The following is a 12,798-nucleotide window of genomic DNA, read 5'->3' as shown; positions in this document are numbered from 1 at the left end:
CTCTCCCCAGCTTCCAAACAGAATAGCCGCACCCACCCCTCCTACCCCTTCCCTAAACCCCCCTCCCGCCCCCGCTCGGTGACTCTTCGCTCCCCCCCCCCAGGAAGAGATCCCTGGGGTGAGGTTGAGGTCCCCCTATTTTTCCTCACTCCTCCCCACCCTACCCCAGCCCTCAGCTGGAGTCACTCTCCCCGCCCCCCTCCAAGTTCTTTATCCCTCCACCCCGAGTTCTGACAGACCCGGACTTTCTTCCCTTCCCTAGTGCCTCCCTCCCTGCGTTCTCAGGCGGTTGCCCTTCATTCCCGGCAATTTTCTACCTTCAGGCTAAGGTCTCCTTCCCCGGCATCCTATCACCTAACCTCCCCACGCTCCCTGGCCCCCCACCCCGCCCTCCACCCCAACTGAACGCCTCGGTTTGTTTTTTCTCCAGGGCACCATGGCCTCTCGCCTTCTGCACCGCCTCCGGCACGCCCTAACCGGAGAGGGCTCGGGAGAGCCGACCCCAAGCGCAGAGGCCGAGGAATTCCCGGAGAGCTCCGAGCTCGAGGAGGATGATACCGAAGGCTTATCCACACGCCTCAGTGGCACCCTGAGCTTCACCAGCACTGAAGATGATGAGGAGGAAGAGGAAGAGGAGGAAAACGGGGATCCCCTGGGATCAGGGGCTGCCCTGGGCCGAAGGCTTAAGAGTCCTGGAGAAGACAGCCCGGGGGAGGATGGAGGCAAGCCCTGGGAAAAGAGGTGGGAGGGTCCTCTTGAGCTTCAACTTGGATCTTATCTCTGGGCTCGGTGGGCATTTAAAACCGTTCAGTTAAGTTACCAAGGGCTTCAAATACTAATTTTACATTTTTAAAGAACTAGTTCTGCATTTAGTCCAGTGCCACACTGGGCCCACCCTTAGCACATCCCTTTTCACAGTGAGAGGATTGACTTAGAGGCGGTAGGGATCTTAAAGACTGGTTAATCTGTATTTCCCTTTCAGAACTCTGCCCTGGGTTCCCAACCCCATCAGTAAGTAGGTTGCAGGATTTAGAGCTAGAAGGGAACTTGGAGATTATTCAGGTTAACTACCTCATTTTACTGAGAAGGAAAGAGGCTCAGGAGGGGTAAAGTGCTTTGACTAAGGACACACTGCTAGACAGATAAAAGCTATGACTGGACCCTGTCCCTAAACAGATCGGAATCCCCCCTCAGATGGGCCCCGAGGCAGTAACCTCTTGACTCGACAACTGCAGGACTTCTGGAAAAAGTCAAGAAGTAACCTGGTACCTCAGCGGCTGCTCTTTGAAGTGACCAGTGCCAACGTCATCAATGAGCCACCCTCCAAGTACGTGGTGAGTGAGGCCCACCTGCCACTGGCTGGGTCCTGCTTTCTCTAGTCTGGGTCCTCAAAGCCCTGGTGAGTGAGATTGGCTAGGCCTAAAGGAGTCTGAAAAGCTGAGACTAGTCTTCCTCCTCCCCCACCTCCAATTGAGATGTGATATGCAAGAGACTGGAAGGCCAGAACCTCTTCACACCCGGCCAAGGAACCCTCCTCAATGACCTGGTGGGGACATGACCCGGAGAGGAGTAACGTAGAGGAAGGAAGGAGATTCAGGCTGAGAAAGTAAGGAGAAATGATCTGTATCCGGGACATCCAGTAAACAGTTTAACAAATGCTTTATCATTTAATTAAAGTAACTAAAAGAAGGGTGAGAGCAACAGCAGGAAGGACTAGCCCCCAGGAGCCACTAGAAGCTGCTCTTTAGGAAGGAGGAGGGGTGGAAATAGAGAAGATATGAGTGACATCGATACTAGACTTAGAACTGGGAAACTGGCTCGTGAACGAGGCTAGTCTTCTAACCTGCTTATCACTAGTCCTGGAACTTGCTTGTCCCACAAAGTCCCACTCCAGCCAAGCTTGCCTGACTGTAAACACACACACACCCCTCTGGCAGGAGCGAGGCCTTGGGGACCTCCTCCCACATTTCTATGTCCTCTCCCTTCTCTTCTGCTGTTGGTAAACTAAAGAACTCCCACCTGGAGACTTTCCAGCAGCACCAGGCTCTTTCCAGTTCAGATCATAAGAGTGAGCAAGTCCTTGTAGGTAAGGAGCAGAAATCTGGGCTCAGATAAGGACCAAAGGGGTCTGGGAGAGTGGGGATGTAGCTGAATCAAGGAAGAGCTGAGCAACTGGCAGAATAAAAAATAAAAAGGTGGCTATGGTAGTTTCCTCAGCAGTGGAGAGGAAAGCAGCTTCGTTATAGAGAAAGGAGTGTGGGTGGGTGGCCACAGCAATGGACTGGAGAATTAGAAGTAGGTGTGAATGCTAGATCTAGCCTTGTGATCTTGGCCAAGTCACAATCGCTAAGGTTCCCCATCTATAAAAAGAGGTACTTGAACTTGGCATTTGAACTACATACTGCTTCTAGGGCTATTGTGAAGTAAACACTTCATAAACCTTAAAAGCCTATTTATATTTTTATTATAGTTGCCTCATGTATCAAGTGGGAATAATAGCATTTACAAACTATTTTATGTTAGCTAGGTTTATCAACAATTCTGGGCGTAGGTGTTATTATTCTCTTAAATGAAGTTAAATGACTTGCCTGAGATCTTACAGCTAATGAATGCCTTAGGCAGAATCTGAACTTGGGTCCTTCAGACTCAAGCCCCATGCTGTATCTACTGTGCTTCCTGGCTATTCACCAGAATGAAAGGTTCATGGGGACAGCTGGGTGGCTCAGTGGATTGAGAGCCAGGACTAGAGACTGGAGGTCCTGTGTTCAAATCTGGCCTCAGATACTTCCTAGCCATGTGACCCTGGGTAAGTCATTTAACCCCCCATTGCCTAGCCCTTACCCCTCTTCTGCCTTGGAACCAATACACATAGTTATTCTAAGAAGAAAGGTAAGAGTTTTAAGTTAAAAAAATAAAGAAAAGAATGAAAGCCTCAGAGCTGCAGGAGCCCTCAGAGGCCATCTAAATCCAACCTATATGTAAAGGGGAAACTTCTCTATAGTATCCCCACAAAGTGGTCATCCACTGAATGACTTTCAAGAGATAGGCAATTTAATACTTCCTGAAGCAGCCTATTCTTTTTTGAACAGTTCTATTTTTAGGGAATTTTGCTTTATATCATAAAGAAGTGCCTTGCCTATGGTCACCCTGCTAGTAATAGCAAGCCCTAGATTTTAACCACTGTATATTATATTTGAAATTGATTTAAAAAAACATAAAAATATCTGTGGACCATTTGTCTTAAGCCCAGAATCATGCTGTGCCATGCCTGCTACTGGTTGCTCTGATTATCTGGTTTGAGGGAAGGAAGAAAAACGTAATAGACATTTATTAAGCAGCTGCTATATGCTAGGCACTGTGTTAAGCACTTTATAAATATTCTCTCATTTAATCCTCTCAATAATTCTGGGAAATAGGTGGTGTTATTATTGCAGTTGGAGGAAACCAAAGCAAAGAGAAGTAAAGTGACTTGTCTAGGGTCACACAGCTAGTAAATGTATGAGGCAGATTTGAAGTTAGGTTTTCCTGATTTCAAGCCAAGAGCTCTATCTACCAGCTGCCTACTCAATTGGGCAATTTACATGGATGGAAGACAAATCATATGCCAAAGAAGAATTTGAGTTTGCTCTTTACCTTTTTATGCAAACTATTAAAAATGAAAAGGCAAGACGATGAGTATAGTGGTGGAGTCAAAAGAGTAGAATTGATGTCCCAGTTTTGACACTAATTACCAGTGTGACCTTAGGCAAGTTACTTCCTCTCCCTGGGTTGCAGTTTCTCCATCTTTTGTAAAGTGAAGGGCTTGGACTAGATCAGGGATTTTTTTTTTTTTTAAGATCAAGGATGCTTAACAATTTTGTGTCACTGACCCCTTTGACAGTGTTGAGAGCTGTGGACTCCTTTCTAGAATGTTTTTAAATTCATACAATTACAACTTTTGAAATGTTTTTTAAAAACAAAAATTGGTGGCAACTAGGTGGCTCAGTGGATCAAGAGCCAGGCCTAGAGATGGGAGGTCCTGGGTTCAAATCTAGCACCAGATACTTCCTAGCTGTGTGATCCTGGGCAAGCCACTTAACCCCCATTGCCTAGCTCTTACCTCTCTTCTGCTTGGGATTAATACACAGTTTTGATTCTATGAGGGAAGGTAAAAGTTAAAAAAAATTTTTTTTTCACTAACTCCTTGAGGATCTAGTCTCTCAGGTTAAGAACTCTTAGATTAGATGGTATTTAGGGTTCCTTCCAGCTCCAAAGACCTAGCATTCTACAGTGTTAAGAAATCAGGCTTGCTAGGGAGTTAGTGGCATTAGCTGCCAGCTCTGAATCTCATCTCTCTCTTTCTCTCTGCGCTGCACTGTGTGTGACCCTGGGCAATTCAGAGGAGCCTCAGGTAAGGGGGATCTGCAGGTCCCTGTGGTAGTGGGCCCAAGGTTCCCCTCTTTCCAAGTCCTTTTAATCTCTGGGGTGGGAGAAGGGATGAGGTGATGAAGCAGAAGATAAAAGAGGGAGGGAGGTAAACGGAGATCAGGTTGGGTAGAAGAGACAGTTCCCAAACCAAATGCCCCTTTTGTCCCCCTTTGCCTCTGCAGCTCTACACCATCGCCCTGATAGGCCCTGGGCCACAGGAACATGTGCCAGCCCAAATTTCTCGGCGCTACTCAGACTTTGAACGACTACACCGACAACTTCGACAGCAGTTCCGTGGTCCCATGGCTGCAGTTTCCTTTCCCCGAAAACGCCTACGGCGGAATTTTACTGCTGAGACTATTGCCCGACGAAGTAGGGCCTTTGAACAATTCCTGGGGCACCTGCAGGCTGTGCCTGAGCTTCGTCAGGCACCCGACCTCCAGGACTTCTTCATTCTGCCCGAGCTGCGACGAGCACAAAGGCTTACTTGCACAGGCCTCTACCGTGAGGCCCTTGGGCTCTGGACTAATGCCTGGCACCTACAAACCCAATTGGGCACTACAGTAGGTGCCCATCGGACGCTGTTGACATTGGTAGGCCTAGCTGTGTGCCACCAAGAGCTGGAGCAGCCCAGTGAGGCTCGGTTGAGTTGTGAGCAGGCTCTTCAGCTGCTGGAGGCTAGTGATTCCCATCCGCTGCTGGGACCTTTTCTTGAGGCTCATGTTCGTCTCTCCTGGAGGCTTGGCATTGACAAACGACAGTCAGAGGCCCAGCTCCAGGCCCTTCAAGAAGCTGGCCTCACCCCCATTCCACCCCCCAGCCTAAAAGAACTGCTTATCAGGGAGGCTCTGGACTAAATGGCCTTTCCCTCTATCCTGACAGGGATGTTTGGTGAGAAGCTGTGGGAATAGAGACTGAAAGGTATCCAAAAAAAGGATGGTGGGAAGTAGATTCTAGGATCATAGGATTCAGATGAGATCTTAGAGATTCTTTAGTCTAACCCCTCTGGATCTATTTCCTTCTCTATAAAATGGTATATAATTTGTCCCAGGTTACACAGGGTATTCAGTAGCAGACCTCAAATTTGAACCTAGGTTTCTTGGACTGTGGACTCATTTCCTTTCAGCTTCTGTCACCATTTTGCTATGCCCTTGACCAGCCTAGTGTAGCTGTGGTCAGCCTTACCTGTAGGTGGCAGAGATGGGAATCAGAGATGTCTACCATATCTCAATCAAGGAGCAGCCATGGGCTTCTCCCCAGGTTAAGTCCACTGCCACGACTCCATCCATTCTCCCTTTCCTGTCAACTTTGAGGGATAGTTCCCTCAAAAAGCCAAGAGTGGTAGAGCAACTGCTCTAGCCAAGAAGAATAAAAAAGTTGACTCCTCCAAGTGGTACCCGTTTTTATTATGTGCAAAGTGCAGGAAGGACATAGCTCTCACTCAGTTCCTGGTAGAGTAGGATACAAGGATGGCTGCAGAGGGTCTGGGGCACTTCATGCCTCTTCCTACAGCTTACTCTCCAGCTCCTCCTGCTTCACCCGGATCACACCCTCCTGGGCACATGATACAGCCAGGACTCCATCTCGACGCCATAGACGCCCGTGAACCAGTCCTCGAGAGCCCCCTGTGGGTGGGCAAGAAGACTGAGCACCTGGCCTGCACTCATACCCTTCCCAAACCTCACCATCCTCCATATCAATAATGCCAAGAGACCACCCAGGGAAAGACTGGGGGAAAAGTACATCATCTTGTGATTTCTGAGGTTAGATATGGAAAGAAACCATTCAACTTTTCCTTCATAGTACAAATAGCTGGCGTTTATGTTAATTTTATATCTTTTTTTTTTTTCTGGATGTTTACGACAGTTCTGTATGATACAAAGTCCTATCTACGAAAAGGTATGGTTGTCCATGTTTTCAGATGAGGAAACTGAGTGACTTGCCCTAGGTAACACTTTTTAAGTGTCAGAGGTGGATTTTGAACTCAGGTTTCTCCTGGTTCCAAATCCAGGGTTCTGTCCTCTCTGCCTCACCAGCTCACGTTTGCACAAGGCCTCAGCTAATGAATAGCAGAGATGGGGCTAAAGTCTAGTTCTTCTACTTCAAGGCTCTTTCTATCACATAACACTGGCAACTAAAACCTTTACCTTCTGTCTTAAAATCAATACTGTGTATTGGTTCTAAGGCAGAATTGTGTTAAGGGGCAGGTAACGGGGGTTAAGTGACTTGCCCAGGGTCACACAGCTAGGAAATCTCTGAGGCCAGATTTGAATCCAGGACCTTCTGTCTCTGGGCCTGGCTCTCAATCCACTGAGCCACCCAGCTGCCCCCTGGCAACTCTCTTAATAACCCACTACAGACCTGAAATCCAGCAAGGTCTCTTAGTGCCTTGGGAGCCTGTCCCACCTTTCTAGTATCAGCTATTTTTTTTTTTTTATGGGAACTAAATTTGATGTAGAAGGAAAAAAAAGTAGAAAAGTGGCCTTAAGAGTCTGAGGGCCCTGGTCTGTAGCAGTTCTGCCATTTGCTATTCACTAATGGAATGACCTTGGACAAGTCACTTCTCTATGATCCTTGGTTCCCTTAAGTTTAAAATGAGAATGGTTGAAAATAGGACCAGTCTCAAAGGCTGGGTTCTGCTCTGGCTCCAAAGACTTCCCAGTTGCTTCATCTGAAGACATAACTGTCACTATCTCTCAGGGTTGTTGTGAGGATCAAATACAGTATTATCAAATGAAAGGGCAGCTATGTAGCACAGAGGATGGAGAGTCAGGCCTGGAATTGGGAAGACCTGGGTTCAAATCTGGCCTCAGATATTTCCTAGCTGTGGGACCCTGGGCAAGTGACTTAACTCCAATTGCCTTGCCCTTATGGCTCTTCTGTCAGAACTGATACTAAAACAGAAGGTAAGGGTTTAAAACACACACACACACATGTATAAAAAAATCAAATGAGACAATGTATACTACTAGATACATGTGAGCTATTATTACCACATCTTTTAAGAGCTGACCCTACTGGAACTCTAAAAGTGCTTTCCTCCTTGATCTGCTTTATGACTGGGAAGTCACCCTCTTAACCCAAGTCAGTTTTCAGCTTCTCAAATGGAAAAGCCCCAGTCTTAATGGTTCATGGTAGTTGTTTGTGAATCCCCACTCCCCCCCAACCCCCTCACCCTCTTCCTCTGAACTCACCAGCCCAGGGGCTTTCACACTCATATAGCATCCAGTGGTCAGCTCGGAAGGGGGCGTGGAACCACATGGAATGGTCAAGGGAAACCATGAATCGGACTTGGTGATGCTGATGGGGAAGCATGGCAGTGCCCAGAAAAGCGTAGTCAGATATGTAGGCAGCCACACAGCAGTGCATCTTCATGTCTCCTTCCCCTGAAATGGTATCGGTACTTTGTGAGACCCAGGAAGCCTGGGTCTGAACCTCAGGATCATAGGATAACACGTGAGAGAAGAATGAAGGCTGGGCTAAGCTACTGTATGGTGCAGTGGAGAGTCAGAAGACCAGGGATTGAAATGAATTCTTCCACTTAATACTGTTCAAGACAGTTGGCCGTCTCTGGGTCTGATTTTCCTTCTCTGTAGAATGAAGGTTCCTCCTAGCTCTAAAGCCTATGATCTTATAATTCCCCTATGAATGTCTACAGTGGAATTTCTGATCTCAGCTGCTCTTCCTACCTATCACCCCCTTGGGAGGGGGGCATGATACAACAAGAAACAGATGTTCTTACCGATGTAACCCCGAGCCCGAACCCAGAACATCTGCTTGGCCTTCTGCTGTCCCAAACTGTGTGGATCCACCAGTTTGATTTCAATGGGCACATCTTGGGCAGCAATTCTGTTCAATCCTATTCGATACTTTTCCTGTAGCTTGGGGTCCCTGGAAAGAATGAAAATGAGGAGCCCTTTTACTCTATAGTCTGTAGAGTTGGAAGGAACCTCAGAGGATCATCCAAGCTCCTTAATTTTATGGATGAGCCTCAGAGAGATGAGATTTGCCTAGTCAGACAGATAGTAAGAGGCAAAGTTGCTGCCTCATCCCTCTGTGTATCAGGACTTTTCTCTAAAAGCCCAGAAGTGTCCCATATCTTCTTTCTAACCCTTACTTTCTGACTTAGAATAGATTCTATTTATCTGTTCTAAGGTAGAAGAGTGATAAGGACTAGGCAACTGGAGTTAAATGATTACTCAGGGTCACACAGCTAGAAGTATCTGATGCCACATTTGAACCCAGGACTTCCTAACAACAGGGCTGGTACTCTATCCACTGTGTCACTTAGCTGCTTCTTTCCCTATCCTTTCACATCTATCTAAAATCAAAATTGTGCAGAGGAGCTGAGATTTATTTTGCTTAATTACAAAGACCATAACTAGGAAAAAAAGGTTTTAATAGACATATTTTGGCTAAATATAAGGGGGAAAAATTCTAACAACCAAAATCTATCCAACTATAGAATAGAACATGGAGGAAGTACTGAGTTTCTAATCCCAGGAGGTCAAGAAGAAGCTTGAAGTTAATAGAACTTCCTTTTCAGGTAAAGGTTCAAAGAGATGAATTCTGAGATCCCTTTCAACTATGACATTCTGTGGTTATATGATTTCCTCCTTATCTGGCTTTGTGGAACATGGAAAGATAATCTCATAGTTATGGCTTTTGCTGCCAGTTTTGTGCCTCTCTTTCCCCCTCCTCTCCCCCAGCCTGCCCCTCCCCACCCAATGAATTACCTCAGTTCTATCTGAATTAAAGCAGCCAGACTGCCTCCATGTCTGGCTGGCTCTCCTCTACAGAATTTGCATTTTTTTTTTTACCGAATTAGACAATCCTCTACGTAAGTGAGAGCCCTCTGATAATGCAGTCTTTCCTTCGTCACTTAAGTCTCCTCATTTCTGTTCCTCTCCCAAGGTAGTCCAAACTCTACTTAGGGGGGAAAAGGGCATAATGAGGTCCTTGCCACTAAAAGGCTTAGAGCAGACACTAGATGAGACAATAGAGGGAATTGCTATTTAAGTAAAGGTTGGAATGAGATGACCTCTTGAGTCCCTTCTAACTCTGAGATTATGGGGTGGGGTTGTCCCAGGGAAACCTGCCCCAACCCTTTTGTTGCTTTTCTCTGAGCCTCAGTCTTCAGGAAGCCCTATTTCCCAAAATTTCACTCATTAATGAGTACATGTATAGCATTTTTATACCTTTCCACATCTATAATCTTACCACTACCTGAAAAGGTAGGTAGGACAGAGATTATTTCTATTTCATAAGAAACAGAGGACTTTGTCTATAATCCCAGAGATGTGCTGAATTTATTCTCCTGCCTGCTAAGCCAGCCCTCCCATCTCCAGACCACAATGCCCCCTCACCGTAAATATTTGTCAATGAGCTCCTCACAACTAAGAAGTTTCTCTGGTGGGGAGACAGATGGCATTGAGAACTGGTGCTGTACAGGACTGGGCTGGGTCTGCTGGAATGAAGCCTGGCAGATGAAGATGGCCTTGCCATGCTGCACGGCCTTCACTGAACGTACAGAGAAACTGGCTCCTGTGCGTGTCCGTTCCACCTGGTACAACACTGGCACTTTTGGGTCCCCTGCAGGGCACAAGGGGGCAGCTAGGTGAGCCTGGATGCAGTCTCTCCAGTAGAAAACAAAGGGAATCACAGAATATCCCTGCAGCCAAGGGCCTCAGGACACCAGGACCTTAGTACTCCTGGGGACCTCAGGAATCATCTCTCAGTATGATGAAAAGAGCACTAGATTTGGAATCAGGAGACCTGTGTTCTAGCCCTGGCCCTGATACTTACTAGCTATGTGACCTTGGCCAAAGGATTTCCCCCTTAGATTCCTTATCTGTAAAACAGGGAAAATAATATTTATATTACTTACCTTATAGGGTTATTATTGTAAGGACCAAATTAAATAACACATGTGAAGTGCTTTGTAAACTATAAGGAAGTATATGTGTATTCAGTTAAGACTGACATTGCTGTCCTTCCCCCACCCCCCATTTTGCAGATGAGAGAACAGAAGCCTAGGAGAAGTGACTTGTCCAACATCACACAGGCAGTAGCAATGGGCAGACTAAAACCCAAGTCCCCTGATTCAGGCTAGCACTCTTTCTATATTTCAAAGCCTCACAAAAATAGTTAGCAGAAGGCCCAGCCTCAGGGTCACAAATGCATGAAGGAAATTATATATACACATACAAGGAAATTTTAAGTAATAATGTTCAGCAGAATGTCAGTCAGTGTAAAAATGAGTGTTACAGATCATTAGTTTTGTAGTTAACATAAAAAGGAGAAATCAAAGCTATAGATAGCCAGCTCCTGGAGTAGGTCCTCTTTGGGCCTCTCACTCCCAACAGGCTCCTTTAGAATGTGAAAGCAAGTATGCATGTATGCATGCCATAGTGGAAGGAGTGGGGTAGAGGAAGTAAGGAGTAGATGGGGAAGGTTACCTGCCCTCACGAAGTAGCAGTGCAAGGAATGGACATGGACATCTTCACTCACAGATTTGGCTGCAGCCACCAGGGCCTGGCCCACAATCTGACCTCCAAAGAGCCTCTGGGTTGTGGGGACCCAGTAATGCCTCCCCCTGTGAATGGAAAGAAGGACCTATAAAACACAATTGCCTTAAGGATCATCTAGTCCAATCTTATTTCACAGGAGGGGAAACTAAAGCCCATAGAGGGGAAGTAACTAGTCCTACCTCACAGTCAGAAGCTCATGTTAGAACCCAGTATAGTGACTAAAATAAAGTTCAAGAAAAGTTCCTAAGTTCCATACTGTCCATAATTAATCAAAGAACTTTGCCCTCAGATGGAAAAGGGCATCCAGATTTGGCAACCATTCCCAGGGAGGGGTGAATGGGGGAAAGAGGCAGGTAAAGAAAAGAATTCAATAAAGATCAGTTGTGTAATTATTTATATGGCAAATACTGTGGGGAAAGCTGGAACAGGGCTTCTTCCTTCAATGAAGTTAACTTTAAAATTCAGTCCTAAGTCCTCTGTCTCCCTCCTAGTCTTCTGGTCTCAGTGTAGATCCATTCTACAGACAGCATTTAAGGACCTAAGCCTCAGAGTTTTTATAAAACAAAAAAACTGTCTTGCTATGTAACATATAAGCCTGGCTCTATTAAAGAAAGGCAGCATGTTATGATGGAAAGAGCCCTAGTGAGTGATGAGAACTGGGTTCAGGACTCAGTTTGGGGTCCTGCGAAGTGGATTTTCTCCATCTAGGGAAAGAGGAGACTCCCAGTAAAAGAGAGGTCAATATAAGCTTTTTAGGGACAGGGGCGATTTCATTTTCTCTGTAGCCCAGGCACCTAACACAGTGAGAGCTGAATATTTGTTGATTGATTGACAGGGATGCAGCGCAACCGGAATTGCAGCAGCAGAGGTCAAGTTCCCGTTTATGGCTCCAGAGGTGGCTGAAACAGGGCTCGGCCATATGGATTCCGAAGTCGCTGACTTTAGGGCTCCCCACAGTCAACGTGGGCCAAGCAGGTGTTTTTTTAGATCAGCATACAATCGTGACTCCCTCCCTATCGCGGAGTGGAAAAACAACAGAAGAAAAGGGAAGAAAGTAGAAGAGGAAGAGAGATGGGCCGGGGGTGGGGGGAGCGTGGGCGGGTCAAGGTCAGAGGAATCCGGCCCCGCCGTATCCCCAGTCCCGGCTAGTGGGAGGAGCTCCTGTCGCGATAAAGAAAGGACATGTCGCGATCTTAAGGGTCGCCGCGGGCGCCACTACCTGTACAGATCCTCATCCAGCGGCTCCAGGTTGAGCACGCTGGTGACCAAGACGCTGCGGAGGTCCCCAGAGGGCTCCTCGACGCTCCCCGAATCCAGCGGGGGCGACATCTCACAAGCTCCGGCGCTGTGATAGGGAGACTCTACCAGCCCAGGAAGCCGAGGCTCCGAAGTCGGCGCCTGGGCGGGGCTGCGGGGAAGAGGCTTAACCCGCCCACGGAGCTGCCCATCACTCCGTATTTCCGGGAGAGAAGGGGGCGGGCCTTTGAATCCGGAAGTTCCCCGGCACCCCGCCTAGAGGCGGAGCCAGATTTTCATTGGTTATCTCTCCCGTCCATCTCCAGTCATATTGCTCTTGCTTCTTTTTGCAACTGGCTCAAGGAGAAGTCCGTCTGATGATCTAGTTTATGATTCGGCCTCCCCGCAAAGGGGCGGTGCCTAGGGTCTGGATAATAAGCACCGAGGGTCGTCTTCTCCCTCCCCTACAGCCCGGTTTCCATAGCTCTGGTAAGACTCATTTGAGACTTGTGTTGGAGGAGGTTTGAGGGGCACCACCTTAATGTCAAGTTCTGGATCACAAGTACCCACAGTGTGCTATATATGGGTCCCTCTACCCTTCTCATTGCAACTGTATGACCTCTGA

The 12,798-nt window shown here is 47.1% G+C and overlaps 2 protein-coding genes across 4 annotated transcripts in view; one reads left to right on the top strand and one right to left on the bottom strand.

Moving 5' to 3' along the window:
• The window catches only part of SNX21 (sorting nexin family member 21), a 9,221-nt gene extending 3,424 nt beyond the window's left edge, over nucleotides 1-5,797 (top strand). For 2 of the 3 annotated variants that reach the window (XM_044664111.1, XM_044664110.1), the window contains exons 2-4: nucleotides 431-722; nucleotides 1,177-1,334; nucleotides 4,590-5,797. In XM_044664111.1, coding sequence (XP_044520046.1) covers nucleotides 437-722; nucleotides 1,177-1,334; nucleotides 4,590-5,264 — 1,119 coding nt within the window. In that variant the 5' untranslated portion in view covers nucleotides 431-436 and the 3' untranslated portion in view covers nucleotides 5,265-5,797. Of the gene's footprint in view, nucleotides 1-271; nucleotides 330-430; nucleotides 723-1,176; nucleotides 1,335-4,589 lie in introns of those variants that run through there. The other variant, XM_044664112.1, reaches the window with a different exon arrangement.
• ACOT8 (acyl-CoA thioesterase 8) lies at nucleotides 5,795-12,296 on the bottom strand. Its single transcript, XM_044664113.1, has 6 exons — nucleotides 12,157-12,296; nucleotides 10,866-11,002; nucleotides 9,774-9,999; nucleotides 8,150-8,298; nucleotides 7,602-7,793; nucleotides 5,795-6,032 (listed from the first exon to the last, which is right to left on the bottom strand). Exons 1-6 carry the CDS (start codon nucleotides 12,264-12,266, stop codon nucleotides 5,914-5,916), a joined length of 933 nt encoding a protein of 310 aa, XP_044520048.1. The 5' UTR covers nucleotides 12,267-12,296; the 3' UTR covers nucleotides 5,795-5,913.
• Nucleotides 12,297-12,798: the final 502 nt, after the last annotated feature.

The sequence above is a fragment of the Gracilinanus agilis genome, chromosome 2, assembly GCF_016433145.1.
Source record: "Gracilinanus agilis isolate LMUSP501 chromosome 2, AgileGrace, whole genome shotgun sequence".
Classification (NCBI taxonomy): domain Eukaryota; kingdom Metazoa; phylum Chordata; class Mammalia; order Didelphimorphia; family Didelphidae; genus Gracilinanus; species Gracilinanus agilis.
Note: the sequence above shows the minus strand (reverse complement) of the source record. Positions and strands in the feature narration are given on the sequence as shown.